Source organism: Triticum dicoccoides, chromosome 5B, assembly GCF_002162155.2.
Source record: "Triticum dicoccoides isolate Atlit2015 ecotype Zavitan chromosome 5B, WEW_v2.0, whole genome shotgun sequence".
Taxonomy (NCBI): domain Eukaryota; kingdom Viridiplantae; phylum Streptophyta; class Magnoliopsida; order Poales; family Poaceae; genus Triticum; species Triticum dicoccoides.
The window spans coordinates 9,688,569-9,708,375 of NC_041389.1; the positions used below are offsets into that span (position 1 = coordinate 9,688,569).

The 19,807-nt window shown below is 45.7% G+C and overlaps 1 protein-coding gene across 1 annotated transcript in view; it reads right to left on the bottom strand.

Annotated features, from left to right (window-relative positions):
• Nucleotides 1–16,080: 16,080 nt before the first annotated feature.
• Nucleotides 16,081–19,807, bottom strand: part of LOC119305007 — a 4,576-nt gene continuing 849 nt past the window's right edge. The window contains exons 2-4 of the mRNA XM_037581652.1: nt 18,180–18,384; nt 17,986–18,073; nt 16,081–17,145 (exon numbers count right to left, since the gene is read on the bottom strand). Coding sequence (XP_037437549.1) covers nt 16,469–17,145; nt 17,986–18,073; nt 18,180–18,383 — 969 coding nt within the window. The 5' untranslated portion in view covers nt 18,384 and the 3' untranslated portion in view covers nt 16,081–16,468. The remainder of the gene's footprint in view (nt 17,146–17,985; nt 18,074–18,179; nt 18,385–19,807) is intronic.

Genomic DNA, 19,807 nt, shown 5'->3' on the forward strand with positions numbered 1-19,807 from the left:
AAAGGGGTTGAAAATTCCAAAAAATATATAACAAATGGGTTATTAGTTTCTTTTTTTGTTTTTGTTCTTCACTAATATTTCATACTCCCTCCGTCCCAAAATTCTTGTCTTAGATTAGTCTAGATATGGATGTATCTAATACTAAAACGCGACTTGATACATCCATATTTAGACAAATCTAAGACAAGAATTTTGGGACAGGAGGGTGTAGGACCTTGAAGTATGTCTAGAGGGGGGGTGATTAGACTACTTGACCAATTAAAAACTTAACCTTTTCCCAATTTTAGAGTTTGACAGATTTTAGCAACTTTGGACAAGTCAAGCAATCATCACACAAATCAAGCAAGCATGCAAAGAGTATATAGGCAACGGAAATTAAAGCATGCAACTTGCAAGAAAGTAAAGGGAAGGGTTGGAGGATTCAAACGCAGTTGGAGACACAGATGTTTTTGGCGTGGTTCCGATAGGTGATGCTATCGTACATCCACGTTGATGGAGACTTCAACCCACGAAGGGTAACGGTTGTGCGAGTCCACGGAGGGCTCCACCCACAAAGGGTCCACGAAGAAGCAACATTGTCTATCCCACCATGGTCGTCGCCCACGAAGGACCTGCCTCACTAGCGGTAGATCTTCACGAAGTAGGCGATCTCCTTGCCCTTACAAACTCCTTGGTTCAACTCCACAATCTTTGTCGGAGGCTCCCAAGTGACACCTAGCCAATCTAGGAGACACCACTCTCCAAGAAGTAACAAATGGTGTGTTGATGAGGAACTCCTTGCTCTTGTGCTTCAAATGATAGTCTCCCCAACACTCAACTCTCTCTCATATGATTTGGATCTGGTGGAAAGAAGACTTGAGTGGAAAGCAACTTGGGGAAGGCTAGAGATCAAAATTCATATGGTAGAAATGGAATATCTTTGTCTCAACACACGAGTAGGTGGTTCTCTCTCAGAACTGGTAAGTTGGAAGTGTAGGTTTGTTCTGATGGCTCTCTCCACGAATGAAGAGGAGGTGGAGGGGTATATATAGCCTCCACACAAAATCTAACCGTTACACACAATTTACCAATCTCGGTGGGACCGAATCAATAAACTCGGTCAGACCGATTTAGTAAACCTAGTGACCGTTAGGATTTTCGGTGGGACCGAAATGCAACTCGGTAGGACCGATATGGTTAGGGTTAGGGCATAACGTAATCTCGGTGAGACCGATTACACAAACTCGGTGAGACCGATTTTGGTAATTAGCTAACCAGAGAGTTGGTCAGGTAAACTCGGTGGGACCAATTTGCTCTTTTCGGTGAGACCGAAATGTTACAAAAGGGAAACAGAGAGTTTACATTGCAATCTCGGTGGGACTGATCGCTCACCTTGGTTAGACCGAAACGTTACGAAGGGAAACAGAGAGATTACAATCCCATCTCGGTGAGACCGAGATCCCTATCGGTGAGACCAATTTTGCCTAGGGTTTGTGGCAGTGGCTATGACATTTGAACTCGGTGGCGCCGGATAGAAAGAATCGGTGTGACCGGTTTTGGCTTTAGGTTTAGGTCATATGTGGATGTGAGAAAGTAGTTGAGGGTTTTGGAGCATATCACTAAGCACATGAAGCAAGAGGCTCATTAAGCAACACCTCATCCCTCCTTGATAGTATTGGCTTTTCCTATAGACTCAATGTGATCTTGGATCACTGAAATATAAAATGTAGATTCTTGAGCTTTTGAGCTTGAGCCAATCCTTTGTCCTTGATATTTTGAGGGATCCACTTTCATCATCCATGCCATGCCATTCATTGAGCTTTCCTGAAATATATGTCTTGGAATAGCATTAGCTCAATGAGCTATATGTTGTTATGAATTACCAAAACCACGTAGGGATAGTTGCACTTTCAATCTCCCCCTTTTTGGTAATTGATGACAACATATAGATCAAAGCTTCGAGAAAAGATAATAAGATTGAAAAACATCGTCGCTTTGAGAAGTATGTGATAAGCAAGAGCTCCCCCTAAATTTGTGCATATTTTAAGATTTGCTTTGGACTGCAAATGCACAAGGAATTAGGCTCATGGGTTACTCTTCCATGTCACATACATCTTGGTGGAGCGCTCAAAATAATAAAGATTGAATACATGCACTCATCACCAAGCAAAGTGAATGATCATATAGGGATAGGTAAGATAATATCATATAATCAAGCATAAGTGTAGCTTATGATCAAACACATGATCATCAATGTCTCACAGGTAATGCATAGTATCTCAAGCAATCAAAAGCAAACAAGTTCAACCAAGAAGACAAGAGAGAACAAAAAAACAGCAAATCTCTCTCTCGAAGCCTATGATCTATACATTTTTCTCCCCCTTTGGCAACAAGTTACCAAAAAGTTCATAGAAAATGCATAGTGCTAGATCGTCTCTCAGGCTTGGTCTTCAGTTGGTGGTGTAGAGATGGCTCCTTGGACGAAGACTTCAGTTGATGTAGAGGGAGCTGGAGGAGTTGGTGCTGTAGCTGGTTGCCCTGGAGCTGTAGGAGCTATAGCTGGTGCAGATGATGTAGCTCTTGTGTCTGTCACAGGCACTGCAGCTGACCTCTGAGGTCTAGGCACTCTGGCAAATGCATCTGTGGTTCTCTTGCCCTTCCTCTCCTGCATGTCATCCTGCAGTTGCTCCACAACTGACTGGATCTCAGTTACTTTGACATTAAGATCATAGATTTTTTGTTCCATGATCCTTTCTAGGCTCTCCTGGTTTTGAGTTAGAGTGGCCAACCCCTTCTCAATCCTAAGTGTTGATGTTATCAAGTAACCAAGCTGCTCCTGTTTGTTCTTCAAGAAATACTCAGATGCCTCCTCTTGAGTTGGCATCTTGGCAGCCTTCTCTTTCCTTGCTTTCTCCTTCTTCTCTTGAGCTTGCACTGATGATGGATCATTCTCATTCATGACAACTTGATTGTCCTCAAAGTCTGGATAGAGAGGAAAATGTTCCTTATCCAATTGATACTTTCCCGTGCCCATCTTTGAGTTAATCAACTCCTGAATCTGTGGGGCATATCCACAACTTCTCTTCTGATCTGCTGCAGTCCTCTTAATGGTTTCTGCCATAAGGCTCATGACCTTGAATTTCTGGGGCACATCAAAAATGTGAAGCATGTTAATTGCATGCCCTCTTATCATGTTGTGGTCACCTGATTTGGGCCAAAGAGTGTGCCTTAAGATCCAGTTGATCGTAGGCAGCCCTGACAGAAGAAAATGGACTGACCCAAACGAGAAAGTCTCCAGGGCTTTGTCTGGGATCTCTTTGTCTGGGATCTCTTTGTACATATGTGACATAGAATTGTGTCCCATCTTCTTCTTTGCATATACATCCAAATCATCTTCACTCTCCTTTGGGGCTTTGATCAGACTTGCCCATTCCTCTATGGTTGACTGATATCTTGTTCCTTCAGACATCCAAACTATCCTGCCATCTGGATAGAAGTGTGTTGTGGAGTAGAATTGCATAATGAGTTCATCATTCTAGTTGGTGAGCTTCTACCCAACAAAATCTGCAACTCCACAAGCAATAAAACTGTCTTGCACTCCAGGATAGTGTTCTTCATTTTCCTTTATGTAGGTCCAGTCGACCCATCTCATATCACACACTATAGGCTTCTTGTCCAACAAGATTGTCTCATAGAAGTCCTGCTGCTCCTTGGTGTGGAACCTGTAATCTACAGCAGTCCTTCTCCTGGTGGCGTATGGATCAGTTAATCTCCATAGCCTCAACCCTGAGTCTTTCCTGATCTTCATGTTCTCAGCCACAGGATGAGCATCATTGTGGTCTGGAATCTTGGGTTTGAGCTTTCATAGGACCTGCCCTTCTTCATCTTCCTCAGCAGCAACCTTAGGCATTGGGGCCTTGTTCTTCTCAGCTGCTGGTATACTCCTGGTATTTCTCTTTGGTGCAATCTTGGGCTTGGGGGCAGCTTTGGGTGCTTCTTTGGGCTTTGATGTTGCAGCCCCTGACTTTATTGCATCACCCATAAGCTTCTGTGCCTTTGGTGCTGGTGCAGCAACCTCTTCTTCCTCTTCCATCATGGAAGGTTGACCAACAACTCTGGCCATGGTTTTCTTGACCCTTTCCTTCCTTTTCTTTCCATCTGCAGCTGGCTCTTCAGGCATCTCAGGTACTTGAGTTGATCCTCTGGCTTTAGAAATTGGTTGTCTTCCTACTGGCCTTTTGATCTTCATGCCTGGCTTTACTGTAGTTGAACTGAGCACCTTCTTGAGCACTAGCTTCTTGGAAGTAGCCTCATCTTCTGCGGCCACATAGTCCTCATCATCTGAGTCTGAGGTTCTCTTCCTTCTAGCTCTTGTGGCTGCTTTGGGCAAATTGCTTGGAGTGCTTCTGCTCCCTTCATCTGAAGTACTTGAGGGACTAGTGCCCTCACTCATGTGAATCTGCACTTCTTCCCTATTCTGACTGTCACTATGGTCTGACATGCTGCAAATCACTGACTGCTGACCCTGTGAATAGTTATAGATGAGACAGTAGATGAGCATCACAAAATGCAGAGATTTTGCAAAAGAATGATTCAAAAGCTTAGTTTTAGCTTCCACAGAAAGCATTTCGGATCTACCGGTTTTCAAACTCGGTGATACCGAAGCAGTTTTGGAACCTAAACTAGTGATCTCGGTCAGACCGAGTCACAGTTCGGTGGCACTGAGATTGCTAGGGTTTCACAAAGTTCTAAAATTGGTCACACTGATTTGTAATTCTCGGTCAGACCGAGACTTACTAGTGAAATGGCGTTAGCCAAATCGGTGAGACCGAGTTTTTCAACTCGGTGGGTCCGAGATGGTTTCGGCGGAAACCTAACCCTAAATTTTCGAATCACATCTATTCTAAGGATCACATTTACTGGATAGGAGTGTTTCAATCGTGGCAAGATGCATTACGAACACAATGTGCTGAGAATCAGATGAGGAAAGCACTGTGATTGAGTTCATACCCTAGTTCGGCGGTGAACTCGCTACGGCGGCAACGGCGGAGAAGAAATCCGTTGACGGCGGCGGAGACGAGCGACAGGAGGCGGCTGACGACGAAGTCGACGATCCGTAGACCTAGTAGGCAGAACAAGCTACGCGCGGGCGAAGGGGTTTGGAGGAATTTCCAAAATTTTTCCCGTGACTATATATAGCCCGACACTGTCGGTGTGACCGAGTTGAACAACTCGGTGGCACCGAGATGCATAACTGTTAACAGTTACAGCAACTCGGTGTGACCGAAAAGTTCATATCGGTTGCACCGAGATTGAAAACATAGATTGACTTAGTGATCTCGGTGGGACCGAAATGGAGGAATCGGTCAGACCGAGAATCACAAAGAAGGTTTGGAAGTTTAAGTCTATGACGAATCGGGGACTCCAAGTGCTCCTCACACAGAGTGGTTCGAATCTGACTTGATCAAATTTTGTGATGTAGCATGAATAGAGTTTGAGACGAGATAAGCATAGATATCTAGAGAAGGTTCTTAGGCATTCTTGTCCATCCACTTGGCCAAAGAAAAGGAAACCAATCAATCAAAACAACAAGTGGATGTCCTCGAATGAGTAAAATATGCAACCAGCATGCTCACACAATAAAGTGTCAAATGAAATATGTGGCAAAGCATGCACAACCAATTCTAGCATCTATCAAACAATTGGCGATGACTAGGTCATCTATATATGAGTATATTGACTTAGGAGTCAAATGAGAACATTTGATCATAGGTCATACTCATCGTTTAAGCTCAAGTGGGGTTACCACTTTTACATAATGCATTGATGTGTTCACATCATTAGAGTTGCTTTGACTCAATTCTTAGAGTTAAGCTCCCCCTAGATGTGAGATCCCCTTTTAGAGGAATGAACTAACCTTGGGTTTTGTCGATGATGACTTCATGTAGGTGTTGAAGATGTGAATGCTCAAAGTTGATGTAGATCATTTGGAGCAATCTTTTGGAGTGAGTTGCACTTGCAACATACCTACATGGGTTAGTCCCACAAGGAACAAAACAAGAATATCCATAGACATAGAGTGATGCACACACAAGATGATGTCCATGAGATCATTTGGTTACCTTGTCCCTTGCCTTACCAACATGAGGGTTTGTGACTCCTTGAACTAGTGCAAGATGTGGAAGTTGATTGCACTTGTTCTTGCCATAAAGATATGAGTGAAGAATGTTGGCGGAGTCACCCTCAAGAACTCTCTAGTTCTTCTTCTTCGGGACCCACATCATCTTGATGGGAATCCTTGGAGTTGTAGTTGTACTTGATGATGTAGAACTGGACGTAGTCTTGGGAACCCACTTGACCAAGGCCTTAGGTGCTTCTTCAAATGCATCAATCTCCTCTTGAAGCTTGTCTTTGCCCTTTTGGTCTTGTGGTGGAAGATCATCTTGAGCTTGTGTTCCCTTGAAAGAAGTAGGATCATACTTCTCTTATTGAGGAACAAACTTCGTCTTGGGGTATTGATCTTCTTCCCACTCAACTCCATTGGCATTGAACTTTCATTCAAAACCAACACCTTGATTCTTCCGGTGCCTTGCTTGCTTGCGTACAATTTCCTCGAATTGCTTACTCCCGGCAAGGCTCTTGTATACACCTTTCTCTATAATTCCCTTCAATAAGCTATTTTCTTGCTCAAGTGTAACTTCTCTAAGAGAATCATTAGTGGAATCAAGAGAACTACTAGAAGCAACAATATTTGATTTAGCATTGTTATTGTTACTACTAGAGGAAGAATATTTCTTGTTCTTGTTACTAGTCTTGACTTGAGGCATGTAAGTTGATAAGAGTAAACGCTTGGCGATATAAGAAGAACTTTTCTTGCGAAGATCATCATTGATTGCCTTTAAGAACTCATGCTCTTGCTCAAGATTGAGCTTTTCAAAGCGTAACTTCTCATGAGCCCTTAAAAGTTCTTGATGATTTTCAAAGATAGTTTCATGAGCTAACTTAAGAGTGTTTAGTTCTTTAGTTAGAAGCTCAATCTTCTCCTTATCATTGTCATTCGTTTTATCTTGTTTAGCATGATTAATTGACGTTTCATCATAGTATTCATCACTAGAGTTGTCAATAAGTAAATCATCATCACCCAACAAGTCATCTTCATCACTATTGAAATCAACATACTCGGGATGTGTTACCTTTGGACCTTTGGCCATGAAGCATCTTCCAATTCCTTCATTTGGTGAGTCAAATATGTCATAGGAGTTGGTTGACACAAGTGCTAGACCGGCAACTCCTTCATCTTGAGTATGTTCGGAGTCGGAGTGATAGCTTCTCTCGGAGTGATGTTCAGAGTCGGAAGCGGATACCCATTCACCAACATGAGCTTGATGTCTTCATTTTGTGTAGCTCTTTGATGACTTGTCCTTCCTTTCCGAATCTTTGCTTCTCCGTGAGGGTCTTTGTTCATAATGATCATCTCTACTCCTTCTCTCTCTTGGTGGTGATTCTTCTCTTCTACTTCTTCTTTTAGGAGAATCTTCTCTTCTTTTGTAGGGTGTCGTACACTCATTGGAATAGTGTTCGGGTCTCCCACAATTGTAGCAATTGCGCTCTCGACTGGAAGATCTTTTGTCATTGTAGGACCTTGACTTAGAGCTTCTTTCTTTGCTTCTACTCTTGTAGAATTTGTTGAAATTCTTCACCATTAAGCTCAGTTCTTCATTGAAGGTTTGTTTCTCACTTGATGATGTGGGGGCTTCACATGAGGCTTTGTAAGCACCACTTGACTTGTTGTGAAGTTCCTCCTTATCCTTGAGTGACATCTCATGAGCAACAATTCTATCAATGACTTCCGTTGGCTTGAGATTCTTGTAATTGGGCATCATTTGAATCAATGTGCACATGGTATCATATTTTCCATCCAATGCTCTTAGGATCTTCTTGATGATGAATCTGTCGGTCATCTCTTCACTCCCTAAGCCGGCAATCTCATTTGTGATAAGAGCAAGCCTAGAGTACATTTCAGCGACACCTTCACCATCCTTCATTTTGAACTTGTCAAGCTGACTTTGGAGCACATCCAACTTGGATGGAGTCGGTACCTTCATGCATATCAATCAAAGTGTCCCAAATTTCCTTTGCATTCTCAAGACGGCTGATTTTGTTGAATTCTTCGGGGCACAATCCGTTGAAGATGATATCACAAGCTTGAGCATTGTATTGCAGCATCTTTAATTCTTCCGCATTAGCTTCACGGTTCGGCTCTCTCCCATCAAAGAATTCACCTTGCAAGCCAATACAAATAATAGCCCAAACGGCGGGGTTATGTCCGAGAATATGCATTTTCATCTTATGCTTCCAACTAGCAAAATTAGTTCCATCAAAGTAAGGACCTCTACGGTGATAATTTCCCTCGCTAGACGCCATCCTCTCCTAGGTTGTGAAACCAAGGCTATGACCACCAAAAGCTATGGAAATCAAAGCAAATGGAGACCAAAGCTCTGATAACACTTGTAGGACCTTGAAGTATGTCTAGAGGGGGGTGATTAGACTACTTGACCAATTAAAAACTTAACCTTTTCCCAATTTTAGAGTTTGACAGATTTTAGCAACTTTGGACAAGTCAAGCAATCATCACACAAATCAAGCAAGCATGCAAAGAGTATATAGGCAGCGGAAATTAAAGCATGCAACTTGAAAGAAAGTAAAGCGAAGGGATGGAGGATTCAAACGCAGTTGGAGACACGGATGTTTTTGGCGTGGTTCCGGTAGGTGGTGCTATCGTACATCCACGTTGATGGAGACTTCAACCCACGAAGGGTAACGGTTGCGCGAGTCCACGGAGGGCTCCACCCACGAAGGGTCCACAAAGAAGCAACCTTGTCTATCCCACCATGGCCGTCGCCCACGAAGGACTTGCCTCACTAGCGGTAGATCTTCACGAAGTAGGCGATATCCTCGCCCTTACATACTCCTTGGTTCAACTCCACAATCTTTGTCGGAGGCTCCCAAGTGACACCTAGCCAATCTAGGAGACACCACTCTCCAAGAAGTAACAAATGGTGCGTTAATGATGAACTCCTTGCTCTTGTGCTTCAAATGATAGTCTCCCCAACACTCAACTTTCTCTCATATGATTTGGATCTGGTGGAAAGAAGATTTGAGTGGAAAGCAACTTGGGGAAGGCTAGAGATCAAGATTCATATGGTAGGAATGGAATATCTTGGTCTCAACACACGAGTAGGTGGTTCTCTCTCAGAACTGGTAAGTTGGAAGTGTAGGTTTGTTCTGATGGCTCTCTCCATGAATGAAGAGGAGGTGGAGGGGTATATATAGCACACAAAATCTAACCGTTACACACAATTTACCAATCTCGGTGGGACCAAATCAATAAACTCGGTCAGACCGATTTAGTAAACCTAGTGACCGTTAGGATTTTCGGTGGGACCGAAATGCAACTCGGTAGGACCGATATGGTTAGGGTTAGGGCATAACGTAATCTCGGTGAGACCGATTACACAAACTCGGTGAGACCGATTTTGGTAATTAGCTAACCAGAGAGTTGGTCAGGTAAACTCGGTGGGACCGATTTTCTCTTTTCGGTGAGATCGAAATGTTACAAAAGGGAAACAGAGAGTTTACATTGCAATCTCGGTGGGACTGATCGCTCACTTCGGTTAGACCGAAAGGTTACGAAGGGAAACAGAGATATTACAATCCCATCTCGGTGAGACCGAGATCCCTAACAGTGAGACCGATTTTGCCTAGGGTTTGTGGCAGTGGCTATGACATTTGAACTCGGTGGCGCCGGATAGAAAGAATCGGTGTGACCGATTTTGGCTTTAGGTTTAGGTCATATGTGGATGTGAGAAAGTAGTTGAGGGTTTTGAAGCATATCACTAAGCACATGAAGCAAGAGGCTCATTAAGCAACACCTCATCCCTCCTTGATAGTATTGGCTTTTCCTATAGACTCAATGTGATCTTGGATCACTGAAATATAAAATGTAGAGTCTTGAGCTTTTGAGCTTGAACCAATCCTTTGTCCTTGATATTTTGAGGGATCCACTTTCATCATCCATGCCATGCCATTCATTGATCTTTCCTGAAATATATGTCTTGGAATAGCATTAGCTCAATGAGCTATATGTTGTTATGAATTACCAAAACCACCTAGGGATAGTTGCACTTTCAGAGGGAGTATTTCATTGGATTTAATATGACATAGTACTAACTAATTTTTAAATTTGTTTTAGTATGGCTACTAATTTTTGGATTAAGAATATTTTGTTCCCAAGCAAAAATTTGCGAATTTTCAAAATTTCACACATATTTAGTTAAAAAATTTAACCCTGGTACTGACCAGAAAATGGGCAGCAATACTAAAAATGGAAAATGGGCTGCAATAAATTCCATATGAATTAGAAAATGAGTAAAAGATATAAAAATAATAGCAAATGGGTTGTACATGCCATAGATTTCGAGGCTGACTTGTTTATGCAAGGCTGTCAGTCAACACACGATTCTAACAGCAGTGACTGTTGGATGTCCATCCAATATTCGACGTGCTTCTTCAGTCTCTGATCTTCCTGCTCCACCCGCCTAAACTAGCGCCGGTGGGACTGCCTGCTCCCTCCTCTTGTGGCCCGCTGTGATGCCGCGCAGGCTTCACCGGCCCACCATACTCCCTCCGCTGGCCTGGCCGCACGCAATCACTTGCCTCCTTATTATGCGAAAAAAATGATTCCTCTCACTGACATCTGGGGCGCACCGGTTGGGAGGCTGGCCTGTGGGCCTACTAAGTTGACACGTACGCATGGCTTGTCAACTTAGTCAACAAACGATTCTAGCAGCAGTAACCGTTGGATTTGAATCGAACGGTCCTGCTGCTTCTTCAATCGTTGCTCTACTTGCACCAGCCGCCCAAACCAGCATCAGCGAGACCGCCTGCTCCTGCCTCCAGTGGCCGGCTGTGCTGCCGTTGAGGCCTCACCGCCCCTACTACTCCCACCGCTAGCCAGGCCCTGCAGCGACGACAGCCTCACACCACAGTCGAACTAGTGAACCCTCATACTCCTCTCCTCGTGGGCATCCACTATCGCGTCTTCCCCGGCTCCGCGTTGTCCCCTTCCTAGGCCTCGCCGTCGTCCACCGCCTCGGTGCTCTCGGCGCGGCGTGGTCAATTTGGTCAAGGAACGACTTCCGTTGGAAGGGTACTGTACGTGGAGAGGCTGACAGCTGGGTCCACGGCCCCAGCAAGGAAGTGCCTCCTTATTATGCGGAAAATAATGATTACTCCACCTGATAGCGGGGACCCACCGGACAGGCCACTGTATTTGACGGAAAAAAAATTCCCCCTGACTGCTGAGACCCACCAGCTACATCTTCGCACGCAAGGAAGTACGTCCATATTACGGGAAAAAAGATTCGCCCCCTGATTGCTGGGACCCATCAGTTACATCTTCACACGCAAGGAAGTGCCTGATAGCCGGGACTCACCTAGTCGAAGCGTACGTAATGTTGTCATTCTGGTCGTGAACATGTATGTACATACTGATCGATGTAGAGGCGCGCACGAGTTATAGTAGAGGCATGCACGTCTCGTAATAGAGGCGCGCACGTATCATGTACACGTATGTACAGCGACCAGGGTGCAAAAAAGTAAATATGGCCATGTACATACATACGGGCGGGGTCTCGAACGCCTACTCGCGCATACGTACGCCCAGGACTCGTGTACATGGCTGGGTCGGAATGGAGAAACAACGTCGTAGTCGTGTTCATGGGGAGCCAACCGGCTGGGTTGGAACGGAATGCGTTGTCATGTTCATCGGGAGGGCTTGGACGCAATAGCCAATGGAAACGAGGCCTGGCGTACCGCAGAACGGAGGAAACGACCTTGTGTTCAACTGGCCACGGGCAAAACGGGATCCTGTTCATTAGGAGGGGTGTGGCGTATCGCAAAATGGAGGAAAAGGACTTTTGTTGGACCTCCTACGATCGAAATGGGGTCCTGTTGATTGAGAGGGGTGTGGCGTACCGCAAAACGGAGGAAACAGACTTGTGTTGGAGTGCTACGGTCGAAACAGGGGTCCTGTTCATCGGGAGGGGTGTGGCGTACTGCAAAACGGGACTCCACGGGATACTGTTCATCTCCACCGTCGACCTCCTCCAGCCTCCACGGGGCTACTGTTCATCCACCGTCGATCTCCTCCAGCCTCCACCTGCGACTGTTCATCCACGGGCTCCTGTTCATCTAGCCTCCACCCCACGCTCCTCCACCGGCTACTGTTCAACCAGCCCTCTCCGTGGGGTCCTGTTCAACCACCCCTCAATGGGCTACAATTCATCCAGCCCTCCACCGGCTACTGTTCATCCAGCCCTTCACGGGGTCCTGGTCATCCAGCCCTTCACAGGGTCCTATTCATCCAGCCCTCCACGGGGTCTTGTTCATCCACGCTCAACCGGCTCGATCGATCGGGGTCCTGTTCATCCAGCGGCAAAACCACAGGGTCCTGTTCATCCAACCCCCACCGGGAGCTGTTCATCCAACCCCCCCCCCCAGCAACGCTCACTGTTCATCCAGAGGCAGCATTGATCAGCTTCAGTTAGCAGTAGTAGCGAAGGAATCGCTCGAGTTCAGTAACGCGTAGCCTGTAGTGCAATAGCTCGGGTTCAGTTAGGCGAAGCCTCGCTCGGGTTCAGTTAGAGCCCAATGCCACGCACCCACGCGCGTACGTGTACGAGAGAAACACGCATAGCTTGGCCCCGACCACCCACCGTAACTGGGAACTCCCCGATATTTTCCTCATCCTCACTTCTATCACGGTTTTTTCCGTCATGGACGGCCCAAAGAATGTCATGTAGCTGCATCTCCGACCCGCCCAGGACGAAAAGCCCATTTTTTTTCTTTCATGATTTTGTCATAGAAGTAGGATCCCACCACATCTATGATGATACCAGGTTTTGTCACAATTATCGTCATAGAAGTGTCATAAGTATGACAGAATTTTTTTCGTTCGGCCCAAAATGTCACAGATGTGTCTTTTTTTTGTAGTACAACGCTATAAAATCATGTTTTTCCAGAGAAAAAATCAGGGAGAAAGAATTATCGCGTTTCACGAGACGGAGCCCCCATCGTCCCTGTTCTTTATCGGGAGGCCAAATCTAGAGTTCATTTGGGCTCCGGAGAGGGGGATCTTCGTCATCACCAACACTTCTTCTCTTATTCTCGCATTCTCGCATTAGTTTTGCTACTGTCATTGTTTTGATAGCTCCTATTATGTTGCATAGCCTATCCTTGTTACTACTGTCGATACTTTTACCTGTTATCCTATATGATTAGAGCATCTCCACTCGTTCGCCCCCCCCCCCTCCCAGGGGCTAGAAAAAAGTGCCGCTTGGGGGCGAACCGGCAATATTTTCGGCGTGGGGGCGATCGGCTTCCCAGCCGCCGCCCCCAGGTCGGCCCCAGATGATTTTTTTTAATTTTTTCTAAACATAAATGGGCAAATTTCGGCAAACACGGCATACGTGCAGCGATAGTTAGGCGGTTCACAGTTTTTTTACATATAGAAACATAATAATAAAAAGAAGAAGAAAAAATGTCCGCGCCTACAGACCGAAGAACACGCTGAACACGTCGAAGTCGCCGCCGTTGTCGTCCTCCTTCTCCTCCTTCACCCGGCCGTCCCTGGTGGACCCCTGCCAGGGGTCCCCCTGTCGGACTGATTTGGCCAGCAGCGGCACCTCGTCGTCGCTGTCGTCGAGAACGGCGACGCCTCCCTCGTCGCGGCCACAACACCGAGCGGCGATCTCATCCAGGGCGCGGCGCTGGCGTTTCCACGGGCTCAGCCTTGACGCTGAAGAGTGCCGGCCAACCAGAGGAGTGGGAGGAGGAGCGGGAGGAGGATGAGGACCCGCCCAGCATCCTCCTCGGCAGCCATGGACCGGCTCCGACGGGGGACCGGGGCGGCCGGGTACGTCAGCGGTGGATCGTTGCCGCCCTCGAGGTACTCGAGGTCGGCGTGCAGTGTGTGGCCGGGGGCGCCATACCACAGGCGGCGGCCATCGCTGTTGTTGCGCCCCCTCACAAGTGGCGCGTTGTTGATGGAGGCCAGCCGCTCCGCCTGCCGGCGTTTGAAGTACGCCGCCCGCGCCTCGTGGTTGTCGGGGTCGTACTCCGGGAGGGCACGCTCCTCGTCGGACAGAGACGCCCACACACGGTAGATCTCAGCCTAGATGTAGTGGGGGTGCTCGATGTTGGGCAGCGGGGGGACGGGGACACCCCCGGCACTAAGCCTCCACCGCCATGGCGCGCACATGTCGGGAGGCACCGGGTAGTTTGCTTCATGGAGGAGATGGGCTTCCCACTCGTGCAGAGAGCGGACGCCGATGCCATTGGCTGCCGCCCCATCGCCGGGGAACCTTTTGCCCATAGTCTGTGCGTGCACAGGGAGAGAGGGAAAGAGAGTTCGGCAGTGGCGGTTGTGCATGCACGGGGAGAGGGGGGCTGCGGGCGGGGTGCGTCCACCGACAAGGCATGGGCGGCTTATATAGAGGCCGGGGGGAGGGGGCGTCGTGCGTACGCGTGGCAGGATGGGGCGCGTCGCCTCACCGCACCGCCCATGAGGAATCAGTGGAAGGCTGACCGGCGACAACATTGGCATTGATTCCCCGCGGGAAACCGAGGCGATGAGGATGACGAGGCGCGGGGGTCGCTGACCCGGCGGGCCCACCATTCTTTCGCACCAAAAACGGTTGCCTCGGCGCCCCCGGGCGCCCCCCAGCACGTCGGGTTTTGCTGGGTCCGCCGGCGCCGGTTTCAGCCCTAACCGGCGAAAATTGGGCTCCTGGGGGCACGACCGGGCCGTTTTTCAGTGTCGGCGCTAAAAAATGTCCTGGGGGCCTATTGGGAGCGCGGTTAGAGATGCTCTTAGTATAGGTATGCTAGTAGTCCACCAGTGGCCCTACATTCTTGTCTGTATGCCAGGCTATACTATCGGGTCATGATATGTCGGGCGGTGATCACGGATATACTATATTACATTATACATGACACATGAAATGATTAAAGTCAGGGCGGCTTGTAGAGTACCCGCGAGTGATTCACGGACTGGGGGCTGAAAGGACATTGTCACGACGCCCCCCTGAGTGATTCTTTATGGTAGAGCGACAAGGCAGGTTGAGACCACTTAGAAGAGAGGTGGGCCTGATCCCAGGTCGGTGTCCACGGTTACTTCTTAATAACATGCTTCGAATTTAAAATGTTAAAAATGATTATGAGAAAGGAAACTGGTATGATATAAATACAAAATAGTAGACACGGATAAAATATCAAATATCTATCAGAAAACAAAATATATCTTGAATTACTATAAAAATCTCTCCTGAAGATAAAATAGCGTTGGATGCCTCCTCCAGCGGTGGTGTTGCTCTCCTTCCTGTGATGGCGGTTCCAGCCTGCGACTCGACTTCCTCTTCTCTGAAGTCTACCCGGGTGGCTTGTACTTTCTCAGACTAAGGCCAGGAAGAAATCATTGCTCAACTTGCCGATGAAGGCAGCGGCGACACCCGTGGATGCCCTCCCCTTGTTGGAGGTTCTGTCATGGCCTTCATATGTGCCCCTTTTCTAAAATATGTGCCCCTCTTCGAGAATCAGGGGAACCCTAGCATCTCGATGTCGTTCCCCTTTGCGAAGGTGTTGTCATGTTCGCTCGCGGAGACCCTGGTTGTGGAGTTGGAGATGTTGATCATCTTAGTTTGGTCTGTGCTGCTTCTCAGGGCTAGACGAGTTTTGCCGTGTCGTTTCCTCCGTTTAGGCCGTGCCATGTGTTGTACCATCCCTTATAGTCACTCTTTCTTCGTCTATCAATGAAAAGATAAGCAAGCTTTGCGTATTCACAAAAAGGATTTGGGACAGAAATGAGTATTGATGTTCCGGTTTCTGTATTATTTTGCGGCAAGTTCAAGTTGTTTAGCAGAACAAGAATCAAATTTGGAAGTGTTAAAAACGAATATAAGAAAGGAGAAGTTATATACATGAATTCGTAGTAGAAAATGGATAAAAGCGCAAATATATGACAGAAGAAAACAAAACAAAACAAAACAAGACTACTCAGGTTGCTTGCAAATATTGTCGACAAAGGCTACAATCACATAGTAACTAGGCAGAGATCAATTGTCAATATTACAATGCCAGCCAGCATCACCATACAACGTTTTTTTTTTCTAGAAACGGGACTGACACCCCGGGTTAAACTGAGGCCTTACAAGTTCTAGGAACGGTAAAATGAGTTCGATACAAGGGTCAACTAGTGACCGAACTGCGACACAGCGCAGGTAAGATAAAAGTACGGCTAGAAGATACCATGATCACCATACGGATAAGATAAGCTACGGATAGAAGATACCATGACCAGTTGACCACCATCTCAGCAACCAAACACAAACTGAAACATTTTCCACCAAGCAGACGTGTTGTTCCGTGCGACTCAGGCAGCATTAGGAAGCATCCAGGTTGGGGTATCAATACGAAATCCATACAAGTATGGACCTAAATCCTGCGCCAATAGGTACACATCCCCACCATAACCTCCTTGTGCAGCAGACCTGTGAGCTGTAGACCCATGTGAGTTCCTTGCCTTAAAAAGAAGGCTGGGAACCACCTCACTCTGCCCGGTTATGTTATTTGGGAGCGCCAATTGTTTTGCTACGCTTCCAATCAGCAACACAGCATGATTACCGGGAAATTCAGCAGGAGGCCCCATGTACAACTGTCCATCCTCTGCCAGCCTGAACCAGCGACCAATCTCCATGGTGGCTAATAACGGATAGCCATTAGCGATCAGGCGCACTAGATAGTCCAGACTAGTCTGCCTAGTTATCAGTCGAAACCAGGATTGCAGTCTCAGCGCCCTTGTGATTGTTCTCATAGGAGACACATACTCAACTCCGAACGCCTGGGCAACCCTCAGCAGCTGTTCATATCTGTGATATCCTCTCCATTCCCGCTGTAGTTCATGCCCAACACCATCCGGATAGAAGCGGTGGTAGTCTCTTAATAGGCTTGTACCATTGAGTGCCTGTAACACAGGCACGCCGCAGAGGGCCCCTTCGATTTTAAGTGCAGCATCCATGCCGGCCAAGACTGCATGTGCTGTGCAGTTCCCTGCAAAAAGCGAAAACATTAACAACAAAGTACGAGGAACCATACACATTACATGCAGTATAAATAGGTGTGTTATTAGTACTGTATGCACGAACCCTCCTCCTAAGTATAACAAATATATTAATTTTACTTGATTCGTTTGTTTGAATAGTTGTGTTGTCCATATGCCCCTAGCACTCCTAACAGTGCAAGTGTACATGTGCTCAACTTTGTGATAGTACTTAACAAAAAATTGATTGCTCGATTACTTCTTAGATTGATTTATTACATGGTTCATATATACTCCACAATAACGTATATATCATGTGTGTTCCCAAGGACGAACACAAATTTTCTATATGACGTATACAATTCTGTTTGAGGATATAAGTATTTTTCTTTATTTCATGCCCCTAAAAAGGACCTCTCTCTCTCTCTCTCTCTCTCTCTCTCTCTCTCTCTCTCTCTCTCTCTCTCTCTCTCTCTCTAAAACGTAATATATACTCCACAAAAGAGTACATTCCCTCACGAAAAAAAGTGGTATATTATCTAAAAAAGTAGCTGCTTGTGCCAAAAGAAACAGTACATACTCATTTGAAAACAAAGCACCACCGCTATACACCACTCAGTATTATCTATGCACCACTGCTCCCCTAAAATATGGGAGATTGTTGCGTCTTGCGTGCATGCATTATACGGAGTAGAAAAAAAATGCACAAATATTGATTTAGCCTTGTGGAATTAATTAACATGGAAACCCTTTAAACAGCAACCGACTGAGAAGGGCGTGGAAGTACATACTGCTAGGCCGCTAGGAGTACAAAAGAGTATATAGTAGAGGTGTCAAGAGTTTAGACTTACGGTTATCGCCTTGACTTCTAATCAGAAAATTGGTCCTGACGGTATTCATTATGCAGTCAGTAATGCTCAATTCAACTGTCCCAGGGCACTGCAAAAAATAAATTTAGATGTTCAGTCAAACAAAAATAAATACCAGCAAAAAAGCAATTCCCATTAAATTAGATGTAAAAGGTTAAGGGAAGAAATAGTAGGACCTTAGCATTGCACTTCTCGGGATTAGTACACTCGAAAGCTGGAACCCTATAGAGTAGATTGTCTATGGGGTTGTTTACTTGATAACAACGCGGACAAAGCCAACCATCAGCACTGAATTTATCCCTTATTAGTAGTGCGCGCTGGTCGAGATGCTCAACTGTTGGAGCAGCAACCCGATTAAACGCTGGTGCTGTTGGGTCCATGCTGTAATAACGAGAAAAGGATACTACATTAAATATATGCAATCAAGGGTGCTTATGTTATGGAGTATTAATCAAGGCTGCAGCACTAATCTTGTGACACGTGCATGTTAGGAATACTATGGGCATGTTGGACTGTTTTTCAAGTGTTGTTTCTAGTTGCCAAAGAGTTAGTTGCCAAAACCTGCTCCCAAAAAATCCACCCCGAAGAGTTAGTTGCCAAAACCGGCTCCCAAAAAATTATTATTGTTTGGAGGGTGCCATCTAATCAATCCCAAAAAATTGTTCCCACAAGAGAGAACAATAAAGTTTAGGTACCATACTATTAATGCTCAGATTTAATCCTTGGTGAAAACTTACTCAACACCTTATGAGTGGGAACACAAAGAACGATGGATGAAGAGTACTAAAATAGTAAATTTAGGATAGTAGTTGGAAACTATATGGTTTTCCATAGTAAGATGCTAGACTCAACAGTGTCCAATACTCGCATGTTATTCACATTCTTATGTCTCCTACAATAATGAGACATTTCAAATCGTTTTTTATATAGTTTGATCATGTAATCCTCAGGGCACATGTTTCACTGCAGTGTATTTTAACTTTCAAACAAAATAGTAATGGTGATGTGCGCAGCTGGAAATATTTTGTCTTGGGTAGAAAATAGAGACTGGTCAAGACTAGAACTATCAAGATCGGCATGGAAATATATGGTTTTGTGGTAACATAGGATATCCACAAAATTCCGATTGTGCCCCTTGAAATATCAAGATGCACTATCTTTTTCAATAGCTAAAAGGTCATATACATGCTAATGTGAAGGTAAAATAAATCAAATAACATTACTTGACAATTAGGGACAAATATATACCTGCAAAGAAAATAACATAAACTATCAAATAAGACCATATCAGTGAACTACAGATATTTGTTGACCAAAAGTTTAGAAGCAATTATTCATGTTGGTTACATAATAGATCATTTCAGTTTAAAGAAACACCATCAAACAATTACACATTGGTTTAGAGTAGGAAGCCATATAGAAAATCACATGACAAGAATAAGTTCAATCATGTATCTATAACATGTATAAATTCCAAATTCCAATGCAACAAGTGATGATGTGGATGATGGAAGTGATCAAAAGCTTTGTATACAGTTCGCCAACTTTAAGCATTTCTCGGTGAAAATTCCTAAATAATATTTGTGCAAAGATAAATGTGGGGTTGTCAAAACGAGTGGAATAGGGAAAGCTAGAGACCTGGTTCTATCGGCCTTTGGTTCCTCACAGAGAGAGAGAGCGCTAGCAACCGAGCGGCTGGGGAAGAGAGGGAGAGAGGGGGGAGACCTAGCAACCGAACGGCTGGGAAGAGAGAGAGAGAGAGAGAGAGAGAGAGAGAGAGAGAGAGAGCTAGCATGCCGCCGAT